This window comes from Cyprinus carpio, unplaced genomic scaffold, assembly GCF_018340385.1.
Source record: "Cyprinus carpio isolate SPL01 unplaced genomic scaffold, ASM1834038v1 S000006585, whole genome shotgun sequence".
Classification (NCBI taxonomy): Eukaryota; Metazoa; Chordata; class Actinopteri; order Cypriniformes; family Cyprinidae; genus Cyprinus; species Cyprinus carpio.
Genome location: NW_024879238.1, coordinates 3,532,507 through 3,558,458, shown reverse-complemented (window position 1 = coordinate 3,558,458; position 25,952 = coordinate 3,532,507). Strand labels below are relative to the sequence as shown.

General features: G+C 38.3%; 1 protein-coding gene across 1 annotated transcript; it reads right to left on the bottom strand.

The window, feature by feature from the left end:
* Nucleotides 1–1,175: 1,175 nt before the first annotated feature.
* LOC109061308 (serine/threonine-protein kinase pim-2-like) lies at nucleotides 1,176–3,699 on the bottom strand. Its single transcript, XM_042754714.1, has 8 exons — nucleotides 3,485–3,699; nucleotides 2,976–3,170; nucleotides 2,640–2,704; nucleotides 2,455–2,505; nucleotides 1,993–2,374; nucleotides 1,735–1,914; nucleotides 1,447–1,594; nucleotides 1,176–1,283 (listed from the first exon to the last, which is right to left on the bottom strand). Exons 1-7 carry the CDS (start codon nucleotides 3,684–3,686, stop codon nucleotides 1,494–1,496), a joined length of 1,176 nt encoding a protein of 391 aa, XP_042610648.1. The 5' UTR covers nucleotides 3,687–3,699; the 3' UTR covers nucleotides 1,176–1,283; nucleotides 1,447–1,493.
* Nucleotides 3,700–25,952: the final 22,253 nt, after the last annotated feature.

Sequence of the window (25,952 nt, the reverse complement as noted above, 5' to 3'; positions counted from 1 at the left end):
GTTGAATAAAGTTATTTTGTTTTCTTTGTGTACAAAAAGTATTCTCGTTGCTTCATAATGTAAAACAGTTGAATCACTGATGGCATATGGAGTATTCTGACGATGTCTTTCATACTTTTCTGGACCTTGACAGTGTATTTTATTTGGCAGTCTATGGGACAGTCACAAGCCTCCAGGTTTTCATCCAAAATATCTTAAATTGTGTTCCATCTTTTAAAATGAGCTTTTATTTTTTTGGTTTGGGAAGGAATTGGGGTTAGTTGTTTATTGAAATTTTTTTGATTTTGGGGTGGAGTAAAAGTTAGATACTTGCTTTTTAACAAAAGAATAACAACAACAAGAAAAAATATTAATAATTGAATCCCACAAACCTTGCACCTGTTTATAATGTACATTATTAGTGTGTGTGTGTGTGTGTGTGTGTGTGTGAGAGAGAGAGAGTGAGAGATTTATTAATATTTGTTAGTGAATTTGTATGCAATGTGTGCAGTAACATTGAAGACCAATTATTAAACTATGTACTGTACACATGCTACTGCCAAAAAAAGATGACAATTCCTTATAAACAGCGATTAACCATTTACAATGCATTCCACTTGCAAAAAAATACATTTGATAGTGCTCACAAACTGTGTTTTAATGCAGCTAAATTCTCAATAAAACTGTTTTCACTGGTATATTTTTCTGTTTCAGTCACTAAATTTATCGACAAAGTCGCTAAATTGGCAGCACAGCGTACGCTCTGCTTGCCTGCTGCATCACTTGTTAGTTTGCAGTGCGTTCAAAAACAAACAGATATTTATTGAATAAAAGACAAGTTATTTCAAGTCATTTAACTCAAGTCTGAGTCAAGTCTCAAGTCATGAATATCAAGTCAAAGTCAAGTCAAGTCATTTATGAATATTTGTCAAGCAAGTCTCAAGTCCTAAAATTTGCAACTTAAGTCTGACTCAAGTCCCCCACCTCTGCTGCATTCACGATGCATGTGAAATCATGACCAATTTAGTGCCAGTCACAGCAAATAATATCAGGCCAGACTGAGACTGGAAAATGTGTTTGCGTTTCAAACATCACAAAGCTATTTTTAATTATTTACTATTTTAGAAATGGCCACATCGGTCCTTTAGAAGTCTAGGTTCATGTTCTCAAGAAAATGAACCATTGTTTCTGTCTCTGGGTCGTGTTTCCTGTCTAGTCCAGGATTCTTCCGCCGACTGGATGTTGTGTGTCCTCTGAGGAACAGTATTCTTGACCCTGTCTTCACTCAGTCTCTGTTTCATCATCTGATCATGTTATTTAGAAAAGGACCAGAACATTAAATGTCCTCCAGTCAGTTCAGTACTGTTCAATAGCTGCTTCGTTTTCTGATCATGAATCAGAAATGAAAAATACACCAGTACTTGAACTCTAACGAGAATGACTGCAGATGTAGTTAAGTTACACTACCTTACGTCTGACCCAGATGACAGAAGGATCCCACGCCTGCCTTCATCCTAGAGCTGACTTTCAAACCATTGGTGCTGTAAGATCTGCTCTAACGTGGGCCGCTTCGCTGGTCTGCGCTCCAGACACTGATAGATCAGATCACTGCATGCTGCAAAAGTTTGGAGGAGAGAGACGGTTAGTCAAGACCACGTAACACACCAGAGCTGACTGTTGTGTGGAAACACCTTCTCAAATATCTGATAAAAGCTAGAATGAGAGGTAAATGTTTATCAGTGTCTGTTTCCTCACCGCTGGATACATCAGCTTTCCAAGTGTAAGGACAGGCGTCCAATATTTGCTTGACGTTGCAAAAAGGCAGCTTTGTGTTCACCATCATAAACAGCGTCACTCCTAGAGCCCAGACGTTTTTTTGGACGGCGTAGTATTTGGGTTTGGAGAATACCTCTGGTGGGCAGAACAGGAATGCTCCTGTAAGCAAGACATTGTACGATTAATATTTTTCAGAAAACAAAATAAATCACAAAGCGATACAAAAAGCCAGCTCACCTATATATTTCAAGCTGTCATAGCCAGCGCTGTCAAGCAGGTGACCGGAGCCGAAGTCGATCAGCTTCAGCTCCAGAGTGTCGGTGTTCACCAGGACGTTGTCAGCATGGACGTCATTATGAAACACGCCGTGGTTTATGCAGTGCTGCACCGCCAGGACTAACTGACGCATGAAGCCCCGCGCGACCGCGTCACTCAGTCCTGACGAATCTGTGATGAACTCTCGCAAGGACACGCACGGCTGAGGGAACTCCAGAACGAGCGAGAAGACCAGGGGCTGATCGAACCACTCGTACATTTCTATGATGTAGGGGCACACTGGAGGACGTCTCAACATCAGCATCAGCCCCACTTCTGTAGCCAGACGTCTGGAACAACCAGGCTAGAGGACAGGACAAGACCACCAGCGGTTAGATAGCTTTAAACAACCAAACATGTGTTCTTTACTCTTTGCCAACTCACAATCTGAAGAGAACAGTAGTTGCTCCATTTCTGCGTTCTTTTGATGGCAACCTGCAAAGAGAGAAAAAAATACATATTAATTTTTTTTACATTCTCCAATCTGTCTTTTATTTTAAACACAGATTTAGATCAAGTGGACATGGATCTCTACATAAGGAGCTAAATGTTCAGTAAAAGCGTGTCACCTCTCGGCCGTCTGATTTTCGGACTGCCTTGAACACCTGGCCGTAGCTTCCTGTTCCTATCAGATCTTGCAGTGTGTTGTGTTTGATTTGTGCAAAGATTATGAAAAAGAGGTTGCAGAATAGGTTTAGTTATCTTATATTAAATTATGTGTCTGATATAATAGCACTGCTCTCTGTATCAAAAACAGACTAAAGAAAATCAAATGTGTTTTTTTAAAAATGAAATGTGTTATTTATATTTGTAATCCTAATAGCAGCTACTTTAACACAGTTGTTTAACAAAGTAATAACACTTAAAAAATGATAAAGTAAAGCTGCATCTGACAGCAGACTCACTGGTAGTTGGCCTCCAGTCGGGGAGATCTGGGGCAGATGTGGGCTCGGTGTCAGGCATGTTCTGGAGCTCAGAGGGTCCCGGGACAGACTCGACTCGTGTCCGTCTGCAGCGGAGGAACGGGTTCTTCACGGCCTTCCAGGCTCTCTTGAAGAACGCATGGATTCTGCTCCTCCTGTTGCCTCGAGGAGGAATCTCTTCATTGAAGAAAAACAACAGGAAAAATATTAGAAACATGTCTGACCACAAATTAAACATCAGTGATTATTAAAGATGTCTGTGTAGCACGTTTACTTAGAAAAACAATGGAAAAGTAATGAAGTGGATTTCAGAAACTCTTTCTGTGTGAACGACATCTTACAACTGCTAAAACCATTAATAAAAACTGTAATGCAAATTTCTGACTACAATATTTGTCACAAAAAAATGTTCTGCAAGTATCTGCTGACTATGTAATGTGTGTTCTTGTGTAATGAGATGAAAGGGTTTATTTGTTGTAATATAATCTGACCTGTCGGGCTTTTCTCAGCACAAGGCTGTGCACTCACTGCTTCTGAAGCTCTTTTCGACTCGACAGGCGGCTGGGAGTCAGCTGGCAGTGAATCGATCAACTCTTCGTCGATCCACTCACAGAAGCCGCTGCAGAAGCTGATGTTATCCAGCCACGCAGCCGCTTCTGTCTCATTAGACACGGACTCAGATGTTGGCCGCATCGTGACGCTGAGAGTGGACTTAACTTTAGTCTGTACACTGTGTTGTGTTTGTGTCTGCAGACTTTCGTATGTAGATTTTCTCTGGCACTCCGCAAACTCGCTCAGATTCTCACCGTCACTAACTGTGAAGACTGTCTGCGAGCGCGCGGTTATAAGGGACTGTGACGTCATCGCGATGCACGAACGTTCTAAAATGGAACGCAACAGAGCGCGAGTCTCGAGCGCATTTTTTAAAAAACCTGAGTTTATTAACAACGTACAGATCTTACAACTCAAACGTCCTGAACATATGCTTGTTTATTTAAAACCAGGATATAAGAGATTAATATATGAATGGAGTGTTTATGAGGTGCATATCAAGTAGTTGGACATCCGCAGTCATAACACAGGAAAATGTATAACGGTCGTCTTGCTTAAACAAACGGTGTAAATTATTTGTGTTGTGTGTGTGTGCATCGTATAACAATGTTAACAACTGCCGGCAGCTTGTTGTTTTGTCAGATCTGTTGAAACCGGAGATTCACATCGGAGTTCATTCAACATGCTTCATTTTTTTTTTAAATAAAACCAAATAATCCACACATAAGATGAATTCAGATGGGATTTGTGTGTATTATGACTTGCAGTGCCACGACGCAGAATCTCAATCGATTTTTTTTAATTGATTACAGTTAATGGAGAACATCTCGTGTTTTTCCGTGGATGCTCGGCCATTTCTGCGAGCCGCATGTGTGACGTCACAGCGCAATAAAATAAGATAGGTCTTCTCTCTTTTTTTGAAGTATTTATACAAAGTACAAGTTTACAGAACAAATTGGCATACGACCTACATTCAAGGACATCAATTTTAGGAGGGGCTTAGACATACAGAATACAAAAAAACAAACATCCTTTAAACCATCTATATTGATAAATATAGATTAAAACACAGGGGATAAAATAAAACATTATAATAAATTATACTTATAGAATAAATCTAACAAGATTCCAGCTTTTTTATAAAAAAAAAAAAGAGGAGATAGGTCTAGCTGCAGAACCATCACGTCACAGCATGTGTCTTACGCTATCCGTGTTTTCAGTTTAACGTGACCATTTTAAAGCTTAAAACCATGTTATCAACCATTTTATTAAAGCGATTTATTCGAAAAGATGTGTGTGTGTGTGTGTTTGTCATTTAAAAAGTGGACTTGCAGCCCTCAACTGATGTTGATGTTGTCATTTTGTGTGTGTATATTTATAATGTGTACATAAAAGATAGGAATTATGTGTCTTTTGTTAAAGTTAAAATTACAGTTTATTTTCCATTTGTTTTGTTATACGATTAACAATATGATTGAACACAAATAAAAATAAAACAAAGTTTGGACATTTGATTTAATTGAAAAAGTTTTTTTGTTTGTTTGACCAACTTTTTTTTTCTTACACTGTAAAAAAAAAATCTGTAAAAAAACGGGTTTCATAACTGACCAGGACTTTTTTTTTACGGTCATGGTTTTTTACACTCAAAAAAAAAAAAAAGTAGCAAAAAAAATCTAGTGTATTTTTAATGTAATTGATATATAATTTTGTTATTTATTTCCGTTTATTTTGTAGATTTTTTTGGTAGTTTTTGGTGATAGTTTGTAATGATTAAAATTGACAATTATGGTCATTAAAGGAGCTGTATTTTATTTCGTTCATAAAATGGATTTTTTTTTTTTTTTTTGGTGTTTTTTTTTTGGTGTTTTTTTTTTCTTTTTTATTTCGTTTTTTTTTTTTAGTTTTTTTTTAAGTAATTCATAAATTTGATTTACATTTCATTTCTACCCTAACTTTGGTGAAAATTTGTTACACAAAAAGGACTCGTTTACGGGTTCTGTGACAAAGTCCGAAATAAATCATTTGTATTGGAGAGCTTTTGAAAAGATTTTTTGAGATGTTTTTTGGTTGTTTTTTTTATTAATTGTTGTTGTTGCTAATAATAATAATGGAGTATTATTTTCATTATTAATTTGAATTTGTATTTATGTTTTCTGTTTATGTGTCTACGTTTTGGTTTGCATTTCGATCTCAGGTCAGGGGAGGGGATACACCGCTCTACAGTTTTTTTATAAGTCCAGTTTCAATCCACATTCCAAAAGCATTTTCACCAAAACCTGCACCCAGTTTAGGCCACAATCCTACATACGGCTCCTTTAAGTCCATTCAATCACATTCAAAAGCTTGCACCAAAAAAATGCATTTAACAGCAACACAATAAAAACATGAATGTACAATAATATTGCAATGTCAACATTTTAAACTTCATAATTGTAAAAGTTAAGATTCAAAATCTTTACTTTGGGAGCTTGGGGAATCCTGGAATACAAAAACAGGGCTACAGGATTTTAAAAATCACAAAATAAAAATAAATATATTTACAATTTATTTAACAATGCACAGAAAGTGAAAAGCAAAAGACAGAAAAAATTAAAAAGATACATTTCATAAGTAAAATAGTTGAGAACCGATCATTTAAATAGATGGGGAAAAAAAAAATCTGGTATACAAAAACAGGGCTGCAGCATATTAATCACGAAAAAATAAATAATAATTAATTTACCAATATGCAGAAAGTGCTTGTGTTCACTTTTTGCCTTAACAAAAGATTATTAAATGATAATAATAAAAAATGAATAAAAAAAGAACATGAACAATAGTAGTTCTGCTCTGTCAAAAAGAGTCAACAATTTTTAAATACAAAAAAAATCTTAATTCAAGTTTAATAAAATAAAGACAATTCACAAAAAATCAGGACAATTCATTTAATGTGCAACAGAGTACTTGTGTTGAATGCTTTTTTTGCTTTAAAAAACAAAAGACAATTAAATGTCTTAAAACGAGCATGTATGTGTATAATAGTAGTTGCACTGTCAAAAAGTTTAAATTCATATGGCAATGGTCAATAACCAATTGAAAGTCAAAACCATTTATAAATAAATGAATACAAAATAAAATAAACACCATACTAGTAATACAAAAACAGCTGCAGCTTTTCAATCTCTGCAATTCATATAACAATGTACAAAGCGCTATTAAAAACTTTTTTTGCTTTTTAAGAGCAAAAGACAATTAAACAATGTATCTGTATAATAAGGATGTAACACCAAAGAGAGGTAACATAGATAACATTCAAAACAAGTGAATTTTAGAGATTAACAACCATCTTGAAATAAAAAAAATAAATAAAACTAACACCATAGTACTAACATTTCCCTCAAGATCATTAATAATAATTTCTAGACTTGTCTATAACAAGACTATTGTCACCATTAAAATGTTCCAGTGTTTGTGCCATTTGTCCTTAAGAGAAGAGCATGAAGTGGGACGCAGGGCTTCATGTGTCTGCGTGTGCTTATTACCTTTTTCCATGAGCCAATTTGAGCAAAACTGCTGTTTAGTCCAACTTCCATTAAGACCTTTGAAAAAATAAAAAAAAATTTGAGCACATTTTTCATGGATTTTCAAAGTTGTTCAAGTCACACAGGAACTTCAACAGTCTGGAAGGAATGTGTTGCAGTTTTGTTACCTTCATCTCAGCCTTGGACCCACGTTCAGGATTTATTCCCAGGAAAACTCTTAAAGAAATGAATACACATTTTTTATCTAATAAAGTAATGAAATGAATAAGACTGAAATAGAGTAACATGCAGACAGAACTCTTACTTTGAGTACTTATTTAATCAGGGCTTGACACTAACGCTTGTCAGGGACAGGTGGATTTTTTGATGGGGCAAGTGAAATTTTTGCTTAATTGGACTCAATTTGACAAGTAGCCTGTTTAACTTCAATGGCAAAAAAAGGAATCAAATGATTTAGTTATTATTACAGAGTATTATGAATTTTTATTACATTGTCTTAACAGTAAACATTTAGTGCAGTTCTAATTTTGTAGTGTAAATTATTTAATTTGATTTGTTACAGTCCTATAGTATTTTATTATCAAACCTAAGAAATTTGACATGAAACATTTAATAACATTAGAAATTTATAGAGGTAAAGAAAATGGGCCGGGGTAAATAACAAAACACTGATGAGAATATAGTACAACCCAGAAGCGCTGCGCTGTTACACTACGTGAACTCACTCAGAGGCACACACAGAAGAATATGAATAGTTGAATAAAGTTATCTTTGTTTGTTTTTTGCACATAAAAAGTATTCTTGTCGTTTGATAAACTTATGGTTGAGCCACTGTAGTCACTTGGACTATTTTAAACATCGTCTGAACTAACTTTCTGGACTGGCAAGTTTCGATCCCATAGAAGCCTATGGAGGAGTGAGACAGCTCTCAGATTTAATAAAAAATATCTTCATTTGTGTTCCGAAGATGAACGAAAGTCTTAAGGGGTTGGAACAACATGAGGGCGAGTAATTACTGACAATTTTCATTTTTGGGTGAACTAACCCTTTAAGGCAATAAGAGAAATTTCACCCACAAATGAATTCTGTAATCATGTTGTTCCAAACCTGTATGATTTCTTCTGTTGAATACAAAAGATATTTTAAAGAATTTAGGTGACCAAACATTTGATGGTAGCATTTGATTGACTTCCAAAGTATCTTTCCTATATGAAAGTCAATGGCTACCGTCAACTGTTGGGTAATCAAAATATATTATTTTGTATTCAACAGAAGAAAGAAACTCGTAAAAGTTTGGAACAACACAAGGGTGAGTAAATGACAAATTTCAATTTAGTTTTTTTGTGAATTATCCCTGTAATGTCAGGCACTGATTAAATGATCAATTGCAATTCTTAATACATACTACATTTAATCCTGGGAAAAGCAAGATTAAATAATTTTCCGTTTAAAAAATAGCAACACAACAACATGCTGTAAACTCAACATTACATAATGTGTGGCTTTACCGCTGGATGAATTCCAGGGAGAGAGACATCTCTTTTGGGTATTTGATGTTTAAAACATAAAACAAAGAGAAAGTGTAGCTCAGGGCCACAACAGGGGAGGTGATGTGATCATTAATGATTTCCTGATCCACAGCTATCTTGAATCGTCCATCACCTTAAACAGACAGCATACATGTATTTAAAAAAAAGGAGAAAACAAAACACTATATTGGGTTTTAAGTGGTCTTGTAGTTTCAGGCTACGTTCAAAGTAAACTGCACGTAAATCATGAGTATTACAGCGACAGCTTATGGTGCGTGTCCACTGGTTTTCAGTTCATTCCTCTGGAAGTTGAGCTTCACACTTTCGCACTCAACTTCCGCAAGAATGAATTGAAGACACTTGCTCTGCACCAGTTAGTCTGGTTAGCACCGCTAGTCTGACAGCGAAAACCTGGCAAGTGTGAAAAAAAAAGTGGACATGGAAAATAAACAATTAAAATGTGATTGGACTGAAAAACTTTTTCTCTTACCACCACAACGCAAAGCCAGCGTGTTTGATATGCACACAGACCATGGCGGTCTGTAAGGCATATAACATTTTTAAACAATTTTAAAAGTCACATAGTTTTGTTCCTACATGAAACATGATGTTTGAACTAATTGAATGAAAGACTCAACTATTTTTTGCCAATATCAAACAATGATTAATTAAAAAGTGTTAATTAAATTAAAAACATAAACAAACCCATGATAATGTAGGGGGTGCTTGGGATGCTTCGTCCCAGCAGCAATTACATCCTGTGGGGTGGGGAGACAATATGAATGTCATGAACTGTTTTAAATGTTTAGAATTTTCCATTCACATACTTTTATGATAAACTAGTAAGACAAAGGAATAGTTCAGCCAAAAATGAAAATGTGGCTCCTGCGTGCATACGTCATATGCGACAGAAAGCTTGCACTACAGTCTTGTCATGAAAAAACTCAAACCTGCCCAGGCTGTGGATTACAATGTGGTCGTTTTTTTTTTAACAGCGCGATAGTTAGATCATAAGACTTCAATGTATCGTTAGAAGTCACGGGTGTTAATCTGTTTGATCTATACATGTTTTTTTGACTCTCAAAGGGACGGCACCTATCGAATTGGCATTATATGAACCAGCCAGGACCACAATTTAATCTAAAAATCTTCACTGTTTCCACTGAAAAAAAAAAAGCCACCTACATCTCAGATGTCCTTAGGGTGAGTAAATCAACAGCAAGTTTTCATTTTTGGGTGAACGATGCATTTAAATTTGTTACAGTAATTACAATATGCCTAAAAGTCACAAGCTCAATTTTCATTACAGAGACTAATGATTTTTCTCAAAAAAGTTGCCCCGTGTATCATTACCTTGAGAATCTGTTGTGTCCAGCAGACTCGGTCAGACCAATCAAAAAAATAATGGGGAGGGGGAGCTGTTAAAGAAATGACTAGAGGGGGGAAGATAAGCACAGATCTGTGGTTTTAAATATACAAGCAATCATAAATAATAAATAAATAAAGTGTAAACCCACCTCGTTTTGGCAGTAAAGGTGATCAGGGGTTTCCCTTAAAACATTTGGCAATAACAGAGATCAGCTGTACTGGATCATCACAGAGTTGAATCTTCATCCCTTTTGAAATTAAGGAAGTCTTTTAAGGTATTTTTCCTTTTTTTGTTAATTCCTCAGGCAGCTTCGTTTGCACCGGAAAGCCAACGAGTGTACATGTGTGATCAAACAGGTGTACGGCTTCAAAAAGGAAAGGCCACTCTTCCATTACAGTTTTTACAGTGCTTCCTTAATTGATGGTAGCACGCTGGATGCAGTATGTTTCACCGATAATTTTTCTAATGCAGGACTCCTGAAGATCACGAGATGTAAAAGGCATGTTTCAATTCATCTTGTTTAGATTTTAGTTCATCTGTACTTTCAATAGCATGCTGCCACTCCACACATCCATACGATCTGAATGTGTGGATTTTTCTCCACACCGCATCTCCATCCTCTGCTGGCCTCTTTGAGCTGATGGTTAAGGGTCTCCTAACATTTACAACTCTGTTTTTTAAGCTGTATAAAGAGAGCATCAAATCCTGTTCCAATGACTTTTGTTCCATTGAGCTCTCTGTCTTGGAAAGAGCAGGGATATTTGTCTACAATCTGCCTTGCAATGTCCCGCAGCTTTGCTCTTTCCAGGCCTTCCATTCTCTTTATGGAGTAGATCATCAATGACGATGCGAATTAGCCCTTTTCTCTCATTGGGCTTTGGCCTTTTAGGACAAGCATTAGGTTTGAGGGCATTTTGTGCCATGGTAACAACATATACCCTCTTGGGTTGTGGGAACACTCTAACGGAACTTTGTGTCAGAGATGGTGTTTGGGGCACATGGATATCCTGACGAGGATGTGTAGAATCGCAGCCAAGAAACAGCTTGTGACCCTATGCATAACATACATAACCAAAAATTAACAATATGAGCAATGGACATTATATAAGCTATCTATTCTCTAAAGCTCCTATCACTTTAGTTCTGCTCAAAATCATTTATCTTAAGATTTGGGGCAGATTTAGGTTTTTTAACGATAATAATGAGATGCAAGTAAAATAAAATTAGCTGCAAAATGAACAACATAAATGTATTTAAGGTAGATACAATGCTTTAAAATAGGGCTGATCGATGTGTCCCCCGTTTAAGCATCGATATCGCGATGCACGAATCCACGATAGTCACGAAATCGCAGGATGTGCGATGTAGGCTGTTGTAGTTGATCCGTGATTCATTAACAGTACAGAATTGTTCAAAATAATAGCAGTACAATGTGACTAACCAGAATAATCCAGGTTTTTAAGTGTATTTTTTATTGCTACGTGGCAAACAAGTTACCAGTAGGTGCAGTAGATTCTCAGAAAACAAACAAGACCCAGCATTAATGATATGGCACCTGCGTTCACACCAAACGCGAATAGAGCATCTGGCGCGAATGATTTCAATGTAAAGTCATAGTTAAGACACGTTTACGCGCCTCTGGAGGTCTCGCGGCGCGGTAGACGGCGAATTCGCCTCATTTGCGCGTCTAGTTCGTCTAGTTCGCGTGAATGGTGCTTTTTGTGCATTTACGCGTTTGATGCGAATTCGTGTCTGACGTCCGAGTTGAAAAAAATTTGAACTTTGGCGTCAATTTCGCGCCAAGTTAACCAATCGGGGAGCCTGCTTGCTGCTGTGGCGGCAGGCCCGCCCTGAGGTCACTCATTCAACATGGAGGAACGACTTTGGAGTTCCAGTTAGTAATGAATTGCTGTAAAAATTATTTAGGTGGCTGTTGCATTTTTTTTTTGGGGTTGTAGAGCAGTGGATTTAGTAATTTAGACTTTGATTTTAGTGGGGTATTTGTTTTTTTATTTTGTTTTATTTTTGCGGCAGTTGGAAATTATACCTGTTACCGTGCTAATTAGCACGCAAAACATATTCTAGTGTCTTGTTTATACATATAAATGCAAGGTTGCATGTTGTAGAGAGCATTTAAATACATTAAAAGTCCACTCACTGTTCTTTGTGCACTTTTTTAGCGCGCTTCGTTCCTTTTTAATTGTATATTGATGTCTTTTCTCCAGATAGCTTTTTTTTCCAGAGTGTGGGAATTAAGTATAACATAGTTGGCATCCCCAAAAGAATAAGGTTCAAGATGATCTGTCGTTTTGCTCACATGAATTTGATACGTTTTTTGCTTATGTAAGGCATATGAAATTACACAGGAATTTGCCAAATGCAACCTTTAAGTGTGGAATTGCTAACTGCAGTTTGGTGTTCAAAAGCTTTAATGCTTTTAACCCTTGTGGGTTGTTCAAATTCACTACCCTTTCGTTATGTTCGGGATGAAAACATCCACTAAATGAAACTGCTGTAAAAATGTATCAGATAAATATTTTTTTTTTTTTTTTTTTTTTTTTGCATAAATCTGTTAATCAACCTCAGTCCTGATCAAAACTATCAAATGTTTTTTAAAAAAATCCAGGATTTTTACTTTTTAAATGCCAAGTTCATAAATGATGTAACTGATTTGGGCAAAAAATACACAAAATGACTTATTTTCAATATAAAAAAAGATTGTGGACTGGATTTTTTTTACCTTTTATCACAGTCTTGGGCATGTCAAAGATTAGTAACAACATTGGCTTTGATGCATTGTTAGTTTTTGTGCAGCATTAGATTTTAATTTTTTTTTCCTCCCTCATTTATTGTTCATCGGGCTGTTTTTTTTGCCCCATTGACTTCCATTATAACGACATTTTTTGATTTCAAAGCCATGATACCATATAATCATGCATTCTTGATTGTTGGTGGTTTTCCCTGTTGGGAAGAGATAAAATTTGTAATTTTTTACAGTTGATCACTAGATGGCACCATTAACCCTTTAGATAGGCCTGTGCAAAAAAAAGCTTAGTTTCTTGGCTTTTATATGGAGTTATATGGAGTATAACAATATATTCTAGTGTGTGTGTGTGAGTGAGTGAGAGCGTGAGAGAGAGAGACCTTTTGCGCACTTACTTTGATGCATCTGAAAAAAATCAAAATATGCACCTCAGCTCTCAGAACTACATGGAGTAAACAAAAACAAAGTAAGTGTATTTATGCACCTGCTACCTTTTGATGGTGAGTACGGACGGCCTATTTGTGAAATGCTTGTCTTTTCTTGATGGTAAAGCCAGTTTAAAACCTTAAAATCCTTCAGTGATACACTTATACTCAAAATCCTACAGTGATACACTCATACTCTGCATCAGATTTATGAACATAATTTATTATGACCCAAAATGCAACAACAACTTCAAATAAACTAAACAATGGTGCAAGAGTTGAGGATGGATGGAGAACTAACAATTAAACTAACTATTTAGTGTGTATGTGTGCACGTGTGTGTGTGTGTGTGTTCAGTCTTTCCAGCAGGACTTTCAGCATATCACTTGACGCTCTTTGCAAGTGTGTCCACCACAACAGATGCAAGTGCTGACTGTTCTTTTTTTTGTCCTGTGCACCACTTGCATGTTCCCCTCTTCACTCCTGAGCTGCTGGTGCCTGCTGGTGTTTGTGGATTTGTGTCTGGAGGGACAGCTGCAGGAGACTGAATCTCTCTCACCAGTGCAGCAGCAACTGGTGTGCGCGAGGGAGGTGCTCTCTCCTCAATATTGCTGCAGAGACCAGAGGATTTCCCAGCTCTTCTAGGAAAAGCCTTCTTCTAAACAGGGGATCCGCATCTGTGAAGATGACATATACATTATATGCCGAGATGTCCAACATATTATAAAATAATAAATATATAAAAAAAAAATAAATTAAATCTGTGGCCACCGATTGGTCCTCCTTCTGCAGCTCTAGGTGCCGACAACCTACAAAAATAAAAGAACAAGAAAAGAATAAGTACAGATTTCATCATAAGTATTTTTAAGCTGCACGACAGAGAATAATCATGCAAACATTGTCAAAAACACAAACTGTAATCTCCTAAATTTATCTCTAACAAGCACTTGAAAAAAAGGTGGTCAAGAGGTAAAAAAGTTCACACAAGTGACAGTGACGCCCTGGAGTCCTTCTGTCATCTCCGTGACGACACGCTCTCCCTGATCCACCTCTGCAGCATCACCTGTCTTACCGAGGTAAATGGCACACCTCCAGGCATAGGATGTGGCAACATCAGCAGTCACCCAAATTTTTTTAGTCCATATTTGGCTGTTTTTTTTTTGGCATGTACTGCCGAAAGCTGCATCGCCCTTTGAATGGCACAAGCTGCTCATCCACTGTGACATCTTTGCCAGGGGTGAATAGGAGGGGGAAGGGCGATGTGTCCACATTTCCCACAGGGATCTGATGGGGGCGAGCTTGTCCTCTCTATGACGAGCTGGTCTCTGCAGCTTGTCATCAAAAATGCAGAGATCTGCTGATTTCATGGAATCTTGAGAGGGACATGGTGGCTCTGAAAATCACACGACCACTGCGCAACATGTGGACTCCCCTCTGGACCTGTAGACGCCGGCCACAAAATTAGTAGCCCCATGTAGGCACGGAGATATGTGGAGTCCACCCCAGTCCAGTTTTTCTCATTGTGCGGCGCCCATGGAGGTTGGTCACGCTGACAATGAGGTCAATCATCTCCTCCATAAAAAAAAGATTGGACACAGAATCCATGTTCTGGACCCTTGCGATGGCATAGCGCGTCGTCCCTGGAGTCACGAGTCTGGCAGGCTGAAGAAAGTTGTCTCCGCGTTGGTGGAAAAACCACACTTCTCCGTTTCTCCCAATCCACCCGGATCCAGGATCCCTCTGAATCCTCCTCGCCTTCAGTGGAAGCTGGAGAGGATGATGAGGGTGCCACAACAAAATCAGGAGCTGACTCTCCTGAGTCTGTGGTGTCAGAGGGAGAAGACAATACATCCTGGCAGCTCGCTGGAGGGATCAGGCTGCATAACCATTTCTAAAACTTACGGTACGAGTCAAGCTCTTTCTCATGTTGCTTGCTGCAATTCTTATCATCAAATGACCAACAGGATGGCATGCAAGTATTTTAAATCAGCTTACTTTGTTTTTGTTTAGTCTGTACTTGTCACCATCAAAAGTAAGAGCGCAAAGGTCTCTCTCACACACTCTCTCTCTCTCTCTCTCTCACACACACACATACACACACACACTATAATATACTGTTATACTCCATATAACTCCATATACAAGCCAGAAACTAAGCCTTTTTTTTGCACAGGCCTGTCTAAAGGGTTAATGGTGCCATCTAGTGATCAACTGTAAAAATTAAAAATTTTACCTTTTCCCAAGAGGGAAAAAAACAAAACCACCAACAATTAAGAATGTCACTGATTTGGGGGAAAAAACACACACAATGACTTATTTTCAATATATAATTGCGGCTGGATTAAAAAAAAATAAAAAAAACTATTTATTACAGTCTTGGGCGTCACTCTAATGCTGCACAAAAACTAACAATGCATCAAAGCCAAAGTTGTTTACTAATCTTTGACATGCCCAAGACTGTGATAAAAGGTAAAAAATATCCAGTCCACAATCACTTTTTTATATTTAAAATAAGTTTATTTTGTGTGTTTTTTATTTTTCTCCAAATCAGTGACATCATTTATGAACTTGGCAATTAAAGAGTAAAAATCCTGGATTTTTTAAAAACATTTAGCAGTATTTGATCAGGACTGAGTTTGATTAACAGATTTATACAAAGAAATTTGAAAAAAATATTTATCTGATACATTTTTACAGCAGTTTCATTTAGTGCCACCGGTTGAGAACCAGTGATTTAAAAGGGTAGTGAATTTGCCCACAGTGCATTGTTGAGTTTTTAAAAATGTTCAAAGCATTTTCTTAAAATATTTGTCAAAATAAGATTTGTCAACAAAAATCATTCCATTTGATGAAACACAGAGAAAGTTGTGGCCAAATTGTTGAGTTTTTAAAGGCCAAAATAAGATGCAAGTTTACGGCCAAAATAAGATGCAAGTTTACACCCTACCTGTATCACAATGAGAGACGACCTGCAGCTGTTTTGCACTACTCTGCAGTACTGATTTGACTTGTCACATTGAATGTTGCTCTGTGCATTGTGGGACTTGACTGGTTTCTTTTTCACATCTAAAAAAACATTTGAAAGACGGCACAGCGGTAACTTGTCCATTTAAAACACTGCAAAAAGACATATACTGTCTTGTCAACATTCACATCACATTTATCAAGATGTCATAAAGGAAAGACAGAGCACAGTCTAATTGATGATATTGTTCAGGGAACAGGTGAAAGGCCCTAACTTAGCCTCCAGGAAGCCTTAGAGCGCGTTTGTTTTATTTAAAAGCAGAGCAGAGTGAGCGTTTTCAGTTAATTCCTATGGAAGCTCAAGTTCCATAAATGAACTGAAAACACTCGCTCTGTGCCACTCGCTCTGCGCCAGTGGATACACACAGTTTATGTGCACGTCACTGACTGTCCGGGCACGCACTTCCGCGTTTCAGAGTTCCGCCTTTTACTTTCCGTCAACATTACGTTATCAATTAACATTTAGAAAATAGATTTTTGACATTTGTGAAACAATTTAGAATCATCTGCTTCCTCATTGCGATGCATTTATGAATCAAATTTTTATCCCACCCCTACTAAATATAATATGTAAATGTAAAAATCTGAAATACAAAAAAAAAAATTGTAAAAATTACTATTGTCACATGTGATATTGATTGTTTTAGGAGACACTTTGACAAGTGGGCACTGGATGCTGAGTATTGAAGGCGAGGTTGTGTGTGAGGGCATTCAGCCCAGTTTCCTGTCCGGCCTTGCCACTCTGTTTGCTGCTTATTACTTGTTTAATCTTGAGTACCAGGAGGAAGCAGTGTGTACCTTGGAGTTCGTTCAAAGGTAATGGTTGAATTCTAACAACTTCAGAACCAGCATTTTACTTATAGATAAGTTATATCAGAACTTTCTTTTTAATAATGTTATGTTATAAGTGTTATTTCTGTTGAGGCCTTTAACACAATGTTTCTAAACTCGAGAAAAGAAAAAATATTTGTCTCCCTATTTAACACTAGCAAGCTTTTGAGTTAAATCTGTTTTTTTTTATTAGTGGACATCTCAAACTTTCTGGGAGGTCCTCAAACCGATCTTAATTACATATTGTCTGTTTCATGACCCTTTAGGCGCTTTGTGGGCATAAATCCGGAGAGAGGATCCAAAGCAAAGGGAAAAGTGCCATCGAAAAAATCAGGACAAAATGATACAGAAGAAATCTATGGCAGTCAACCCACATGTTTGCCACTCTTCTGTGCAAAATAATGGATTTCGAATGGAATTTATGAAATGTAAGGATACACACACACACCAAGATTGCGTCTTCCTTTTATTGTTCTCTGTCTGTCTCTGACTGTACCTCTCATTCCTCTATCTGTCTCTGACTGTACCTCTCATCCCGCTATCTGTCTCTGACTGTACCTGTCATCCCTCTCTGTCACTGACTGTACCTGTCATCCCTCTATCTGTCTCTGACTGTACCTCTCATCCCTCTATCTGTCTCTGACTGTACCTCTCATCCCTCTATCTGTCTCTGACTGTACTGTCTCTCATCCCTCTATCTGTATCTGTCTCTGACTGTACCTCTCATCCCGCTATCTGTCTCTGACTGTACCTCTCATCCCTCTATCTGTATCTGACTGTACCTCTCATCCCGCTATCTGTCTCTGACTGTACCTCTCATCCCGTCTATCTGTCTCTGACTGTACCTCTCATCCCTCTATCTGTATCTGACTGTACCTCTCATCCCGCTATCTGTCTCTGACTGTACCTCTCATCCCGCTATCTGTCTCTGACTGTACCTCTCATCTCATCTGTCCTGACTATCTCTCTCCCTCTGACTGTACCTCTCATCCCGCTATCTGTCTCTGACTGTACCTCTCATCCCTCTATCTGTATCTGTCTCTGACTGTACCTCTCATCCCGCTATCTGTATCTGACTGTACCTCTCATCCCGCTATCTGTCTCTGACTGTACCTCTCATCCCGCTATCTGTCTCTGACTGTACCTGTCATCCCTCTCTGTCTCTGACTGTACCTGTCATCCCTCTATCTGTCTCTGACTGTACCTCTCATCTGTCCTCTATCTGTCTCTCTGACTGTACCTCTCATCCCTCTATCTGTCTCTGACTGTACCTCTCATCCCTCTATCTGTATCTGTCTCTGACTGTACCTCTCATCTGTCCTCTATCTGTATCTGTCTCTGACTGTACCTCTCATCCCGCTATCTGTCTCTGACTGTACCTCTCATCCCTCTATCTGTCTCTGACTGTACCTCTCATCCCTCTATCTGTATCTGACTGTACCTCTCATCCCGCTATCTGTCTCTGACTGTACCTCTCATCCCGCTATCTGTCTCTGACTGTACCTCTCATCCCGCTATCTGTCTCTCTACTGACTTCATCCCGCTATCTGTCTCTGACTGTACTTCATCCCTCATCCCCTCTATCTGTCATCCCTCTATCTGTGACTGTACCTCTCATCCCGCTATCTGTCTCTGACTGTACCTCTCATCCCGCTATCTGTCTTTGACTGTACCTCTCATCCCTCTATCTGTATCTGACTGTACCTCTCATCCCGCTGTCTCCCTCTCTTCCCTGACTGTACCTCTCTGTCACTGACTGTATCCGCTATCTGTCTCTGACTGACTGTACCTCTCATCCCGCTATCTGTCTCTGACTGTACCTCTCATCCCGCTATCTGTCTCTGACTGTACCCTCTCATCCCGCTATCTGTCTCTGATCTGTACCTCTCATCCCGCTATCTGTCTCTCTATCTGTCTCTGACTGTACCTCTCATCCCCTATCTATCTGTCTCTGACTGTACCTCTATCTGTCCCGCTATCTGTATCTCTCTGACTGTACCTCTCATCCCGCTATCTGTCTCTGACTGTACCTCTCATCCCTCTCTATCACTGACTGTATCTCTGTCTCTGTCTCTGACTGTACCTCTCATCCTCTCTATCTGTATCTGTCTCTGACTGTACTGTCTCATCCCCCTCTATCTGTCTCTGACTGTACCTCTCATCCCGCTATCTGTCTCTGACTGTACCTCCTCATCCCTCTATCTGTCTCTGACTGTACCTCTCATCCCTCTATCTGTCTCTGACTGTATCTCTCATCCCTCTATCTGTCACTGACTGTACCTCTCATCCCGCTATCTGTCTCTGACTGTACCTCTCATCCCGCTATCTGTCTGACTGACTCTCATCCCTCTATCTGTCTGACTGTATCTCTCCCTCTATCTGTCACTGACTGTACCTCTCATCCCCCCGATCTGACTGTATCTCTCATGACTCTACTCTGTCTCTGACTGTCCATCCCTCTATCTGTCTCTGACTGTACCTCTCATCCCGCTATCTGTCTCTGACTGTACCTCTCTCATCCCTCTATCTGTCTCTGACTGTATCTCTCATCTCCTATCTGTCTCTGACTATCTGTCTCTGACTGTACCTGTCATCCCTCTATCTGTCTCTGACTGTACCTCTCATCCCTCTGTCTGTCTCTGACTGTACCTCTCATCCCTCTATCTGTCTCTGACTGTACCTGTCATCCCTCTATCTGTCTCTGACTGTACCTGTCATCCCTCTATCTGTCTGTGACTGTACCTCTCATCACTCTATCTGTCACTGACTGTACCTGTCATCCCTCTATCCCTCTATCTGTCTCTGACTGTACCTCTCATCCCTCTATCTGTCACTGACTGTACCTGTCTCATCCCTGTACTGTCACTGACTCTCTGTCATCCCGCTATCTGTCTCTGACTGTACTCTCTCATCCCTCTATCTGTCCTCTGACTGTACCTCATATGTCTCTATCTGTCACTGACTGTCATCCCTCTCTGTCTCTGACATCTCATCTGTCTATCTGACTGTACCTGTCATCCTCTATCACTGACCTCTCATCCCTATCTGTCTCTGACTGTACCCTCTCATCCCCCTCTATCTGTATCTGACTGTACCTCTCATCCCTCTATCTGTCTCTGACTGTACCTCTCATCCCTCTATCTGTCTCTGACTGTACCTCTCATCCCTCTATCTGTCTGACTGACTGTCATCCCTCTCTCATCCCTCTCCCTCTATCTGTCTCTGACTGTAACTCTCATCCCTCTATCTGTCTCTGACTGTACCTCTCATCCCTCTATCTGTCTCTGACTGTACCTGTCATCTCATCCCTGACTGTATCTCTGTCTCTATCTGACTGTACCTCTCATCACTCTATCTGTCTCTGACTGTACCTCTCATCCCTCTATCTGTCTCTGACTGTACCTCTCATCCCTCTATCTGTCTCTGACTGTACCTCTCATCCCTCTATCTGTCTCTGACTGTACCTCTCATCCCTCTATCTGTATCTGTCACTGACTGTACCTGTCATCCCTCTATCTGTCTCTGACTGTACATCTCATCCCTCTATCTGTCACTGACTGTACCTCTCATCCCTCTATCTGTCTCTGACTGTACCTCTCACCCCTCTATCTGTCACTTACTGTACCTCTCATCCCTCTATCTGTCTCTGACTGTATCTCCTATCTGTCTCATGTCCCTCTATCTGTCACTGACTGTACTCTCATCCCTCTGTACCGCTCTCATCCCTCTATCTGTCTCTGACTGTATCTGTCATCCCTCTATCTGTCTCTTACTGTATCTGTCATCCCTCTATCTGTACTGACTGTACCTCTCCCTCCCGCTACCTCTGTCTCTCTGACTGTACTGACTCTCATCCCTCTGTCTGTCTCTGACTGTACCTGTCATCCCTCTATCTGTCTCTGACTGTACCTCTCATCCCGCTATCTGTCTCTGACTGTATCTGTCCTCCCCCATCTGTTTCCTGAAAGTATTATTATGTTTTGTAATATATCTAATGTATTGTCCTCTTTGTTCTTTTTTTCAATATTTTCTAGTCACACTTAGAATCCTGGAATGGAACGTCATCTGGAGCATAATTGTTCTTTGGTTGATTTTTATCTGTTTTTTTGGTGAAAAGCAAGTGCGCGGCTCCTTCCGGTCAGTCATGCATCACTTTTTTTTGTATGACTTGTTTGGAAGTGCGCGGCGGTTTTGAAAGGGTTAGTTCACCCAAAAAATGAAAATTCAGTCAATAATTACTCATGTTCGTTCCACACCTGTAAGATCTTCGTTCATCTTCACACACACACATTAAGATATTTTTGATGAAATCCAATGGCTCAGTGAAGCCTGCATTTCTTAAATTTTACAGTAGTCTTACTGTAATTTAATTTACAAAATTTTACTGTAATCGAGAAATACAGTAAAATTCAGTAAATTAAATTACCGTAAGACTTTCTGTAAAATTTACAGTAACTGGCTGGCAACCCTGCTCAGTGGGGTGAGTTTTTGATGGGGGGGTAGGATTTTGGTTAGGCGGTGGGGTTTTGGTTCAACACCGGTATCACATTGGTGGACCAGTTTAAGTGATTAAGAGCGTGCATCCAGTTGCTTTTAGGGTCTGTAAGGTCATAAATAACCTGGTAATGCCATGCAATTTTAAAACAGCAATATCCAGGCCTAAAAAAGTTTTGAAAAGTTGTGGAATTTTATTTTACAAATCTCTGTTTATTAGAGTTATATTTAATCAGGTCCTAAATTTCGGTGGGGGACTGTGTGTAGCTATATCGCATGATTAAATAATTCACAGCTTCAAGTTCATAATGAGGGAATTCCTGCATTTATTCAACATAGAATGTAGGTTTGGATAATAAAATAAATCCACACAAACTATAAGATTAAATCAGTCATTCGAAACCAGCTTCGAATCCATAAAATCTCTCAGAGCGTGCTTCACATCAGCGCATCTTGTCTGCACTACAGCGACCTGCTGCAGCTTCGAATCCATAAATACAAGACTGACACTTGACTAATCGGGTCATTGTTTGCATTGTCACAAAAATTTTTTAATTTGCACTAACTTTTTAAGTATTATTAAGTTATTTGGTTTTCAAGCCAAAGGCTGGTATTGGTACTCGCTCAAACGCTCCAAAGGCTGTATTATTATGTACGTCTTACCGTGCCACACAGCGAGAAACTCTCTACACCGGGCGTGACAAAGCAACCATTGCAAATCCATTTGTCCTTCCTATTAGATGTAGCTTATTGCGAGTGCTGCTTGGTCATAAATAGAACGAGGCATTTACTTCGAGATTTGTCACGTCGTGCTTCCTGCATCAGGTGTAGACAGTAGACATAGTGTAAAGACTAGGAATATGTTATATGTAACATGAATATGAACATGAATATGGAATATGTAGGAATAGGATATGGCATCTTGGCCCCAAACTATTGTTCAATTAATGGCTGGAACAAACGCTTTTTCTGGGCAGGCGGAGTTTCTCCCTTCCCATCCTCCTTTTGGAATTGTGATTAGGAAAAATGAAAACCCTTCCTGAGTTAATGAGGCTAGGCTACCTAAATCTGACCAACCACAATCTTTAGTAATTTATTGAGCAGTTTGATTTACATTCCCCCGCCTTTTATACCTTCAAATTGATCTGCTTATGTATCTGACGTAAAATGGTGCATCAGATTAGTTCATAATTACCTGATCCTCCTCTGTCACCTCCTTTTTGTGAGCGGCCCTAAGATGTTTTATCATTGGGGATGTTGTTTTATTAAATGCAAATTTTTTATCGCAAATTTGGCATTTAACTTCATTTTTTGTCAAATCTAGCGTAAAATAGCGCCAGACTACTGATGTTGACCTTGAAGGCATTCTTCTTCATGTGAATGTGATTGATTGTTGTTGTCGATTGATTTATTCTTCTTGTCCTAAACTATGAGTAAGATCAAACCCCGCCCAGCAACCGATTCTAAAGATCTCATTGGGTCAGTCATTGCGCTGATTGCCTACACAATGCTGAAATAATCATTCTACCCTAAACCATACTCTGTGTCACGACTGGATCCATTTATTTAGTCTGACCTGTATTTCTTTACAGGTGACGTGATTGTGTTGACAAATGAAATCGGCTACTGGCCGCGGTTTGTGTTAAAAAAAAATCTTAAAGAGGAGTCGATTCCCCTTAATGGAATTGATTCTGACCTTTGGAATCGACTCTCAATTCCCAACGCCTCAGAATCTATTCTTTTTGGAATCGATTCCCAGCCCTACCCTCAAAGTCACATCCAAAGTTCACGCGTATAAAGCTGCCTCGCAAGTATTATAAGAGTTATTTTTCGTAGTTGTTGAGCTTAAGCAACCAAATAAACACAATATGATGTCTGATGGGTGTTGACAAATAAACAATTTCATGGCACACTCTACTAAAATACAGGGGGGGAAAGAAGAGGGGGGGGGGGTCAATAATTAAACAACACTGCGTCGTCAGTGTTGGTGTTGTATCAGACACTTGCACTTAACATTAGGCTATATGAAAAACAAGCTCAAATGGAGTTAACAAGGTTTTTGGCCAGTGAATGAGGAGATCCGTGTTTTGTCTGTCAACAGAACAGCCGCATCTGAGGCAAGTGCATCGCATTATATGCTTTCATCAACTTTTACAGGTTATATAACGTTTATGTTGCTATATGGGCACATAGTTTTTCTTGTTGTTTAATTCACTTGGCCAAAATCTCATGATATAAATGATTAAGCACTTATGCACAGGATATTTAAAACATACAAAAGTATATTGGCTAGATGGCAAAAAAACTACTTCCGGTCTTCAAACAACACTACTTTATTAGTATACAATTCAATGTCTCCTTACTATTTCCCCCTGACACATTATGGTAATTTCTCTTGCTGGTGCTTTGCGGCAAGCTTAAGCTTATCGCTTGTATTTGAAAGCAGTTTTTTTGGATGTCTAAAATATAAAATATCGTCTGAACTATGACGTGAAAATTGGCCCGAAGCTGGCCCGAGGGGCATTAAAAAAAAAAAATTGGGGCCCGTTGGACCCGGGCTGAAATGCAGGGCTCTACTCTGCCATACGGAAATGCCGCCCCTGGAGTAGGGGGATCCGCCAAAATGAGGTGCTGGATTGGATTTCGGAGGTGCCGGATGCGGCTTGTTCCGGTGTTCTGTCGATTTGTCCTACCTCGTCAGATTTTCCTACCGTAGCGCAAAATTTTAGCTATATCTATCGATCTATCCTACCTCATTGAAAAATCCTACTGCGAATTACTGCTTCTACCGTAGTTAATGATTTTAGCTTTTGATTTTAATTAAAGTAATTTGCCGAAGATTCTTATTAGGCAGTGGTTTAGGATATTTAGTAAACATGTAGGATGATTTGCGCAAAAATACCTCATCAGATTGTCCCTACCACGGTACAATGCAAAACATGTAGGATGATTTTACAGTGCAACATACCTTATTAAAAATAAACAGGATGATTTTACAGTGCAAAAATACCTCATCAGATTGTCCTACCACTGTACAAATAAACATGTAGGATGATTTTACAGTGCAACATACCTTATTAAAATAAACAGGATGAATTTAAAGTGTAAAAATACCTACCACTGTACAATAAAACATGTAGGATGATTTTACAGTGCAAAATACCTCATTAAAATAAACAATTAAGTTTTAATGTGTTAAGTAAATATTTAGGTTGTCCTACCACTGTACAATAAACATGTTGGATGATTTTACAGTGTTTTACAGTGCAAAATACCTCATCAGATTGTCCTAAAAGTGCAAAATACCTCATCAGATTGTCCTACCACTGTACAATAAACATGTTGGATGATTTTACAGTGCAAAAAATACCTCATCAGATTGTGATTATGTTGAGATTTTAATATGTTGGTTGATTTTACATGTAACATCATCAGATTGTCCTACAGAATGATTTTTGGTTTTAATCCGTAGCTCCTGGACAGATGTTACAAACTCACCCTATAAAAACAGATGATAATGCAAAATTGAATTTTATTGAATTTTAATTTATTTTTAAAGATTAGTTATTGAGATTATATATAATAATGCAGAATAATATGAACAAGATGAAAAAGAGAAAAATTCATTAATTCATAAATTCATTTTAAAAGTTCAAAATCATACAACACAGAGGTACAGAATACAAAATATGCAAAACGACAGCTATTATTACTAGAAATATGTACTAAATAAGACCACATAGTGCTGCAAAAATGATACAGGTAAATACTCCAACCATTTTAAATAATTCATTTGTTCCCCACACATTTTGTGCACATAAACACATTTAGGCTATTCTTTTTGAATTTGCAGTTCTCACACTGTACCTGAAAATAAAATAGATGAATAGTGTAGATGAATTAAAGTAAATTTGTACATCTAAAACAATGTAGAATATAAAACTTATTCAAAACATTTATATGATACATTATATTAAATATTCCATATAAAAGTATAAATATTTAAAACTTTGCAATTTATATTAACTTTTCATTCAAACTGCAAAAAAAAAAAACTTAAACGTACTGTTTTTTTTAGTGTGTGTAGTTATATATGCTGTTTGTATACCATTTTAATCATGCTTTTGTTAGGATCGTTTTCCAGCATGCTGCAAACCACACAGTAGTCCTCCACATTAGTAGTACTACCTATAAACAAATTTGTTAACATTAAATTGTTAAATATGAATTAATTGGGCAATCATGTCATAATATACTACTTCAGTATACACACCGTGAAAAATACAATCTCACGTGTGTTCTGAAATGACAATATATCACTCTTGCTCTTTACTTTCTGCCACTTTCAACTACTTTTTCTACTCTATTTTTATTTTTTTTTAATCATTTTTCCTCTATCCCCTCTGGATATGCTTATTTCTTTAAATATATTTTTTCTATTTAAGAGTCT